At 39.8% G+C, this 10,385-nt stretch overlaps 1 protein-coding gene across 5 annotated transcripts in view; it reads right to left on the reverse strand.

Annotated features, from left to right (window-relative positions):
- Positions 1-9,572, reverse strand: part of LOC121897622 (pleckstrin homology domain-containing family A member 5-like) — an 87,576-nt gene extending 78,004 nt beyond the window's left edge. For 2 of the 5 annotated variants that reach the window (XM_042412246.1, XM_042412244.1), the window contains exons 1-3: positions 8,002-9,559; positions 7,821-7,897; positions 5,425-5,482 (exon numbers count right to left, since the gene is read on the reverse strand). In XM_042412246.1, coding sequence (XP_042268180.1) covers positions 5,425-5,482; positions 7,821-7,897; positions 8,002-8,093 — 227 coding nt within the window. In that variant the 5' untranslated portion in view covers positions 8,094-9,559. Of the gene's footprint in view, positions 1-5,424; positions 5,483-7,820; positions 7,898-8,001 lie in introns of all 5 variants that reach the window. The other 3 variants (XM_042412249.1, XM_042412243.1, XM_042412245.1) reach the window with 3 other exon arrangements.
- Positions 9,573-10,385: the final 813 nt, after the last annotated feature.

Here is a 10,385-nt window from a genome sequence, read left to right on the forward strand (position 1 = left end):
TCATAATTAAGGTCATCACTCTCCTACGATAATATTAGGCCTTTTGCACCAGTCAAACTGAGTGCACCTCATTTATCCCGATAAACACCTCTGAAAGGTTTTCACGGGTCAAGAATCCTCATTAGCAGACTTTGACAAACATTTTGACAAATTGCTGGTTAAATTGCCCAAATTATGTCCTCCATTCTGCACAATATGAGGCAGAGGTTAAAATACAGGATTATGTAGTACAGGGATAAAATGGAAAACACAAATCTTCCAGATGGTACCGTCTCATCAAATGCTGTTTATGGCACAAACAAGAGCACGCTGAACAGATATTGGACTCTGGGTTGCTGTAGAATTCGCTAGTAGACCCAAGAGAGGGATACGGAGAAAATGTTATGAAAATCAAATGAACAATGGCTTTACTCTCTTTATAGTATGCTACAGAGAGCATATGTTGCATGCAGTATTCTGTAGGAGCATAACATCTTTGACATCAGAGACGGCTCTGGATCCTTGTATCTAAGTGTAGTTCAATACGTCTCCCAGCTCCCGACTGTACACACAGGGCACAAAGTAACACACAGGTTAAAGGTAGCCTGTGTAGTTTTTTTACTTCCAGTAGCGGAGGAGTGGTGGAGCAGTTTTATTTTATGAGTGGTTCCCAGATTTGTTTGTCTCGTGCATATGTACGAGGACAAACATGGATGACACGTGCACAGTCTTGCCAGTGGTCTCACACTATTCCACTGATTGACAGGTAGTGGTAATACACCAGGTTATGCGACAATACACCAGCAAAGGCAGTGATGAAGAAACCTGCTAGCTAGTAAACATGGATATTAACAACACTGGTTTCATAATGTGAGAAGAAAGTGTCTGTGACTCTGCTGTGTGGATTATTATTTCAGCTTCTCTTGGAAGTTCTGTATTTTCTGATTTATCGCCAGGTTCAGCAGCTGAGACAGGGCCAAATGCCACTGGCTTAAAAACTTGAATGCATTAGGACTAATGGGTGGATGCTATTGACCCGTTCCTCTGTCCTCAATGAGCCACAGCAGATGGGAAGACACAGAGATACTGCATGTCTTAATGTGATGGATGTATGTTCTCATGTCTAAAACAAACAAGCACAGCTGAAAAATAATAAGACTTAGTTCAATGTGTTAGTAGTATGCTAATATTTACTAATTAGCACTAGACATAAAGTACAGCTCTAGCTGACAAGTCATTAGTTTTTTCAGGTATTTGGTCATAAAAGACAAATCAAAAAAATTCCAGATGAAGGTTCAGGGTCACAATGCACTGACTTCACTTATACAGGTACATGCCTGCCAAATTAAGAAGCTAATAGTTGGCAGATTTACACCTCTTCATGATCTCATTCTCTGTTAGCGGGGGAGCGAGCACTGGCCAGTTGACACATAGTTCCCCACATCGAAATGAGCCAACAATCCAGAAACTCAAAGGAGATCAGTCTGCTCAGTTTGAAGAGAGCAGTAAGCCATGACTGATTTAATTAACATCTGCACTGACCTTCATCCATTCAAAACTCATAGTACCAAAAATAATATCAAATCCCGGGATGGACCGTGTCTCTAGTCTACACTATCACACCAGTGACCTGCACCCATCCTCCCAAACACATCCCTTCAGAGGACAGTCTACGTCAGCACAATCTGCTGCTTGATGCTCACACTGTGTAACCCGATGGTAACAGCCAAGCCACACAGCCAGCATGTGAATGGGCCAGATCTTTTCACAGGCTCATAAAAAGCTCTAGTTGCAGAAATGAATTAATGATACAGTCTGAAAACAAATGAGTTGGGTGTCTGATTTTGGTTAAAAATATTTGCTAATTGTTCATGTGCATTAAAAAAAGGAAAAAATATAAATCTATACACACTTGAATTTATGATTAAGTAATGATATCTTACTGTAAAACATAAGGCAAAGACTTATCCAGCTGTCATCAGGCTAATGGTTTTGGACAGTTTTCAGAGGCTTTTATTGGCTGCCTTTCATAAAGACTCAAAATGTCCCGAGTACTATCCAAGTCACTCATCACATAAACCTGTCAACAGATCTCTATGTCAAAACAATGAGTCACTATGGAATTAACAGCCATGGTTTTATACAACCCAATTACTCAAGCTTAAGCACATCTAATATATAGCTTCAGCACTACAGGCTTATACATTGATCTTGTGCCGTAGCCTGACCAACCAGCTTTATGACAGCGGCATACTGTTTAATATTTCTGACCATATAACTAGAATTCTAAACGCTTCTGTGAAATAAAACAACAAAGCAGAATCTCTTGGACCAGTCCCCGTAAACAGTAAATGTGTCTCACTAAAAGAGTCCACAGAAGGCAGCCTTTGGCAGCCTCGGTCACATCCAGGCTAATTATCTGCATTTCACCCACAGAATCTGCATCAACTTTCTTTCAACCTAAACAGTGCAGTCTACCTCATAAGCAGGCATACAGTATGTTTTATGCTTACAAGGATTTTCTTTAGGCTCGCTAAAAAATTAGCTGTGATATGTAACACTTAGTAACACGTTCACTTAGTTCCTTTAATGTAGTGCAAAAAAATGTATGAAATGACAGACATAATGGGTATCAGGGATGAGTACTGAGAACCGGTACTACATTGGTACCAGTTCCTGACTGGTCAGTACCAAAATATTGATAAGCTCCTGAACAAACGGTGCTGCTATCGGTATTTAATCGTCTTCTAATGATGACAAAGCTGCAAGCATCAGGCGATTACGATTGACGTTGCATAACTGCGCGTTTACATTTTGTGCTCTCCAGTGATGGGTGACGGGGCAAAACCTTCACAAGTGCGGGCTCACTTTACTAAATTTAATGAAAATGCAGTTAAATGCAATATATGTAAAAAGGTAGTTGCGTGTAAAGGGGGTAACACCAGCAACCTCGTGAAACACTTACAAATACAACATTCTATCAATCTGAAGCAACGCAGCGTCTTTAGGAAAGCAGCTGCTGCAACTAAGTCCACAGTGCAGCCTCCCGGCTCCAATGCCAATGAGATTTGCCAAACTAAAAAGGCAACTGTCTCGACCTCATCAAATCAAGGTAACATTTGTTACCGTTATAAAAATAAGTCTGTCTGTTGTTAACTCAGCAGTGTGACATCAACAACCACAGCATGCTGGTTAGGCTAATATATCGAATGGTTGCCTAAATGTAGCCTAACTTTTCAGCTTAGTTTGTATCTTAAATTCTTGTAAACTTTACTACTGGCTGAGACAACAGCCCCACTCTTCAAACCAGCTCCTCCTCTGTCTACCAGCAGTACCAGCAGGCAGTGAATCACATCAGCAGCAGTGGGAGGAGGACAGAGGACAGGAGGAAAGACTGATACTGACTGATGTCTGTGTTCTTCATTCTTTGTAAACTTCACAGTATTTTGTTAGATTCATTTCCAGTGAGATATTATTGTGACATTGCTATTGTGAACATTACTGTTGCTGCTCTAGAAAAATATTTAGCTATACTTAAAATATAAATAATTTCTAAACCTGTTCTGAATTTATTCCTTTTAAAAATAATATATTTTTAAAAAAGTCATTCTTGAGTAATGAAAAAGAACCGATAAGAATATCAATAAAGAACTGGATCGATAAGGAGTATTGATAAGAGTTGTAATATCAATAAAATCCTAATGATACCCGTCCCTACTGGGTAACAAATGACAGAAATGCACACTTTGCTTATGAACCACAGAGGTGCAGTCTGTCAGATATCTTACACCAGTAAAGAGTGTTGTGTGAGTGTTGTTTTTGGTTACTGATACATGTGAATAAAGCATTCACAGTGCATCTGCTAATATATGGTCGCTGCAAATTGTGCTATTCAGTTTGTCACATAGGCTAATCAATAAGCCTTCTTTTGCATTAAAGATGACTAAGGCAGACGTGACACATTTGAAACGCGTGTAATTATACAAAATTAGGTGTCAGCAACTGAGCTAATACAGTTATATATATAGATCATATAGATAATGTATTTATTATTCAGGGAGAAATATACTGTTGTGAAATGATTATATGATATAAACTAGACGTAGCCCCTTAATCAAAGTCTAGCGAACATTATAATGTCCTTGGGCTCTGCCAGAATTATAGTGATCGACTAATGCATGTGGTTCCCAAGTCTGTTTTGCAGTGAGAAACTAGTGATAACATACTGTGAATATAAAATGACTGCCTTTCAGTTGGACTGCCTGGCAACCTGCCACTTGAAGCTCCTCAAATTCATGAGGAAGTCAAAGAAAGAGAGGGGATTCAGTGAGGATAATAAGGCATAATATCCTAAATTCATAGCCGGCATATTGTCTTCAATCATACAGAAGCATTCCTGTGTTGTGGCGGAGAGATTCATCCGCAGTTTAAAAAATATTTATACCCGCTGTGTGAGAGGAGTATTGCATTAGGAAATGCAACATAACAAAATGTTTCTCCTTGAATTTAAAATATTCTTAGCAGCAACAGATGATGAATCAGTGCAGTCTGAATGACAGCCCTTGTGATGTCTTTTGATTAGTCATATGTATCAGGCTACGAAGGAGGCGAGACTGGAAAATGTGAACTATACTGTAATTCAAAGACTATGTAACACAGCCAGCTACTAATGTAATTCATGTATATCATGATCTTCAAACAGAGAGGGGCAAAAACTGAAGAAACCAACGTTGTTTCAGTGGACATGGAGGATATATCACATTTTCTCCTGCCCACACAGCCACAACCAATAAGCATACTGGGGCATATGAGGTTCAAACAAAATCAATGTAAGGGGACTTAAATAATACAAAATATTTCCAAATTCCTGTAATACTTTAGCTTGGCATTAACCTCAAATATATTTTCCAGCATCTACTTAAGACAAGTGTCATTTCAAACTGTGAGTACACCATATAAACCCAAACAGTCGGGATAAATGTCAGAAAAAGAGAACACATTATACTTTGGCTCAACTCTCCAAGTAGGCTCAAGCTTTGAGCAGGGTAAGTCTGAATACATAAAAACAGCTCACAAGAAGACAGTCACCACACTTTGCCCGTGTCTCATGTATTTGCACAACGTTCCTGTGTAATCATTAACTTTTGTGATAGGCCTCCGCTACACAGAAATAGGGAGTAAAGGTTCCATATTCACAGCCATGCGTTTACCTCTAGTACACAGCATGTGTTCAGGAGTAGCAGGGCATTTGAATGAGCCCCTTTTTTTTTATTTGAGGGGATAAAACTGGAAATAAATTCTTGTTGATAGTGAAGGCAAGCTTCAATTATGGTCACACGCGAAGAGGAAGTGGTTTGAATTCAATATGGCATCTTTTAAATATGGTAAGCAAGTTCTGGAGTAATGATGGGCGTGTGTCTTGTGGAGGGATGCCGTTAAACTCACTTGATAAAGCACCGCGCTCCCTCGAAAGTATATCCTTCTTCCCATCCAGTGGGTAGGTCTGTGAAAGAGGGACAAAACACTTGAACACACACTCCTGGAACACACACGTTGTATCAGTTTACTAGATAAGGAGCGCTATGCCTTCCCAGCTGTCACTGTCTCAGCTGTATACAAGATGCAGAACCGCAACAATTAGTTGACTGAACAATTATTTGTTGAGAAAGAAAGAAAATCAATTTACTGTTACAAGCTTTTCATATATAAACATGAAATATCTCTGTGTTTTGGACTGTTTCTTGTACAAATTAAGCTATTTGAAGACATTACTCTTAAGGCAACAACTTAAGGTTATTTTTATTATTGATTAATCTGTCAGTTATTTTGCTCAATCGGTTAATCATTTGGTCTATAAAATGTAAGAAAATAGTAAAAAAACCTCCACTACACATTCCTAAAGCCCAACAGTGGTGGAAAAAGTATTCTGATCCTTTACTTCAGTAAAAGTACCAATACAACAATGAAAAATACTCCATTACAAGTAAAAGTCCTGCATGAAAAATCCTACTTACATGAAAGTACACAAGTATTATCGGCTTGATGTACTTACAGTATTGCAGGAAAAGTAGCGTTTGGTCCTTCTGACTGATATATTATTATATATGATATCATTAGATTATTAATACTGAAGCATCAGTGTGTCAGCAGCATGTTACTGTTGCAACTGCTGGAGGTGGAGCAGTTAGCTAGTTTAGTCCAGTAGTTCCCAACCTAGGGGTTGGGCCCCTCCAAAGGGTCACCAGATAAATCTAAGGGGTCCTGAGATGATTAACGAGAGAGGAAAGACGAAAGAACAAAGTTCTGATGCACAAATCTGTTTTCAGTTTTTGGACTTTTCCTCTTATCTTTGATTTTTGGTGAAATATTGGATGATTTAAGCATTCACTGAAATGAAACCATGTGAGACATTTAGAGGAAAAAATCACTATTTGGTTGAGCTGTTAACAACTGATAGACATCTGAAATGTGACCTGACTACATGCTGCTTTCTGTAAAACGTCAAAAGCCATAAAGGTTGGAAACTACTGGTTTAATCTTTAACAATGTGTTGACTTTTTACAGCTTGTTATATTATTCATTGTGTCAAATCTTCATCAGAAAAGTAACTAGAGCTGTCAGATAAATGTAGTGGAGTAGAAAGTACAATATTTCCCTCTGAAATGTAGTAGAGTGGAAGTATGAAGTAGCATCAAATGGAAATACTCAAGTAAAGTACAAGTACCTCAAAATTGTACTTGAAGTACAGTACTTGAGTAAATGTACTGTTACTTTCCACCACTGAAGCCCAATGTGATGTCTTCAAAGTGCTTGTTTGGTCTGACGAACAGTCCAAAATACAAAGACACTCAATTTACAATTATATAGGGGGGGGGGGGCAAAACTGAGAAGGTGGAATTTAGTTATATTTGGCATCTTTGCTTGAGGAAGTAATTTAATGATTAATCTATTATCAAAATAGTTGTGATTAATCAACTAATCATTTCAGCTCTTCTCAATTTGGGCTTTGGGGAAACTGTGATGAGCATTTTTTCACTATTTTTGACTAAACAATTAATCAAGAATCGAGAAAATAGTCTGCTGATTACTCCACAATAATAAAAATAATAATAACAGCAGTTACAGCCTTAGTGAGATGCAGTGGTCTCCCAATTACATTCGTGGGAAAGCTCTGCAGAGACTTAGTAGACAGTCGCATGGTAACGTCCGCAGCATAAAACATGGCAAAGGAGCTAATTTTACCAAATAACACACTGTGTTTAAGATTGGTAAGAGGTTTTTTGAAAGGGTGGCGCAGAGGAAGCTAATTTTGTAGATTTACAGCTAACCTTTACCAGCTCTTTAGTCTGTGGCAGCTCTTGATGTATGTTACCTATCAAACTGAAGTTCACTGGTCTCTGGTCAACTAAACATCAACTAAACATATCTTAGCAGCTATAAAGTCGACAGAAAACGTACGTTAATTCAAAGTTTAAAAAAAATAATAATTTAGATTCTGGTGGCTGATAGTTAAAGTCGTCGTCTCACAAGTTGACGAGTAGCTAACGTCCACTCTTCGTCCAACTTCACTGAGTGACCAACGTTAAAAGGTTCACGAGGAGGTGGCACGATCCCGGACAGAGGTGGGCACGAGAGGGCTCACTTTTTTTTCACAGCACGAGCGCACAAAAGCCCACTCATGCATTAAGAAACACGGCGTGGATGTCACTGCCTCTCTCCCAGTGTGGGAAGTATCGGCTTGGGGGAAACGGCACAAGGCGACCAACAACACATGACGGGTGGACACGACAGACGTTAAAGATAACAGAGAGAAACTTGACCGCCGTTGAGTGACACCTTACCTGGAGTTTTTCTGTGTCCGGTTATTACCGCTTCGCCACTCACTGGATGCAGCCAGGTTGTACTCTTGGCTTCTTCGCTGTTGAGAGAGGGAATTGTATTCATTATTTACACGGTGACTTTGTTCGAATCAGCAACGGGCAGAAATGTATGGAAAACGCTTTCTTTAAAAAGGGTAATTACTTAACGAAGAAGACGCGTCCATCCCGAGTAACCCCATAACTCCAGGAAGAAGGGAGACAAGAAAGCCACTCGGGTTGTAGATCCGCCGCCATGTCTGGCAATACTGTATGACAATCGCGCGGCTCCGCTCCGCTCTCGCAGGCAGCGCGTACACGGAAACCTTGGCAACGGCGGATGGCTGAGAGGGGCAGCAACTCAGGGGGTAGACAGGTACAGTCAGTTCATTTGTATGGAAGATAATACGTGCTAAATATGTCTACTGGCAGACATCAAAGTAAGTTTTGTTTTTGGTAAATTGATTTATCAGTGCCCCTTAAAAGTTGTTTTCACTGTTTTTCATTGTGGCTGTGTTATTCTTGTAATTTGTATGATCGTGGGGGCACGTTTTTTTTTTCATTCTCGCTGTGTTATTGTTGCCTTTTGCATGGTTTGTGAGTGCATGTTATTCTAAACAAAGAGACCCTCGCAGTGTGTGAACAACCATGGGGGGCAGGGCCGGATTACCCTGCCAGGGGGCCCCCAGGGCATAATTGATCTCCTGGGCCCCTGTAAGCCTTTTTCACAGAAGACATTTGACTTGTCATAGCAGGAAAAGCACAGGTGTTACTAACAATAGAAAGGATGGCTCATTTTAATTCAAGTGGGCCAGTAATAATTGACAATGTGCACAGTACCAGGACCTTGAAGACGAAGCAGCTAAATGTAATTGTAAATAATTTTCCTACTGTGACATGTCAAAATCTCTTCAGTGAAAAAGGCGTGTTGACCTCAGTTTTTTCTGGAATGCTACCTGGCCCCAGATATGCTGTGTGGTAATTTAATTAAACATGTTCATTTAGGACTATGCAACAAGAAAGACTAGATTAGATTACCAACCAAGCAAAGCAAACAACTGCTGCTGGGGTCTCAGAACAGCAGGGGCTCCAAAGCTTCAGGCTTTGTTGGTTTTGGTAATTTCATTAACTGCAATTTTTTACCTTAATTGGACCCTAACTAAGAACTTAATTATCTTAGTTTATATTGTGCTCACATTGCCCAAATTAAAAATGTAATCTCATTTTTTTCCCAAATTAAATTTCATGTAATCAAATATTTGAAATTTAATCACCATAAACTACTTCAGGGGTGTCAATAATGGCCAAATAGCAAATTTTGCCCAAAGGCCTGTAACTTGTTCATACAGCCATGGCAAAATGGGTGTCCTGGTGGCCAGGGGGTCTAAGACACTGACCATAGAACAGCAATGTCCCTGATTTGAGTGGGGCCACAGACGTATTTTATATGTCATTCCTCATCTTTCTCTCCCCTCATTTCCCATCTGCTCTTTACTGTTTATTATCTAATAAAGGCAAATGCCCCCAACATACTTATGCTACATGTGGCACAAACCTGAAATCATAAAGGTCTGAATACTAGATTTTGACACAATGGCCTTCTTCAAGACAGGGCTTCAGGGTCAGGTAAGAAGAGTTGGACCCACCTAAAATACAGCATAAACAGCAAGCCTGGAGCTTTTTGGGGATCTGGGGAAGTTGCCTGCTTTCCCTGTTGGTAATTCAGCCTTGCATAAGGGCATAGACTGGCACCTTAATGAAAGCAAGACAGCCAAAAACATTTGATGAATAAAGCATGGTATACTGAAGAATGGTTGTGTGATGTGTTTTTATTTTGACGACATTGACTGGCACACACAGAGAGACAGCCACACACAGCACAGGTTCTTGGTCTCCACCTTCTGTCATTGTGCTTTGAAACTGCAGCATCAGCCTTTCACACCATAGAAAGACAAGTCACCCAACACCTCTGTACCGGCCTGTTTGTTGGCATTGTGTTACATTGTGTTCTGAACCTGGACACATGGCAGGCCACTGTTTTTTAGGGGGCTGGCGGTATTGGTGGTGGCGGGAAGTGGACATATCTGCCAACTGCCAGGTCATCTACTTTCGAGAATAACTGTAAAGGGAGGGGAAGCCATTAGGCACTGATGCTTCGCCAGTTCAGATGTCAAACACTGAGCCCTTTGTATTCTACTTGGGTGGAATAGCACAGTTTTCTGGAAATATGGCATACAAAAGAGCTGCTTGTTTTCCCCAGGTAGTTAAGACAATGATCCATGACAAGAATATAACATTATTCAACAAAGCTGAGCCTCATATGCCATTATGATTCACCTCAGATTAATTTGAGATGGAGTGCAGAGGCTGTGTTGTATAATGCACAGCTAAATACAGTGTATTATCCAATCTTTTCACCAAATCTTCTCATAGATTTTGAAAATTCTTACTTTTTGGGCAGTTTAGTTTCCTTTTTAAGTAAATAGGTACAATACCTTACTTGCCAAAGCCACATTTTTCCATCACTATTTGGTCCCTTTCAAAATATCT

The sequence above is a fragment of the Thunnus maccoyii genome, chromosome 5, assembly GCF_910596095.1.
Source record: "Thunnus maccoyii chromosome 5, fThuMac1.1, whole genome shotgun sequence".
In the NCBI taxonomy this organism is placed as follows: Eukaryota; Metazoa; Chordata; class Actinopteri; order Scombriformes; family Scombridae; genus Thunnus; species Thunnus maccoyii.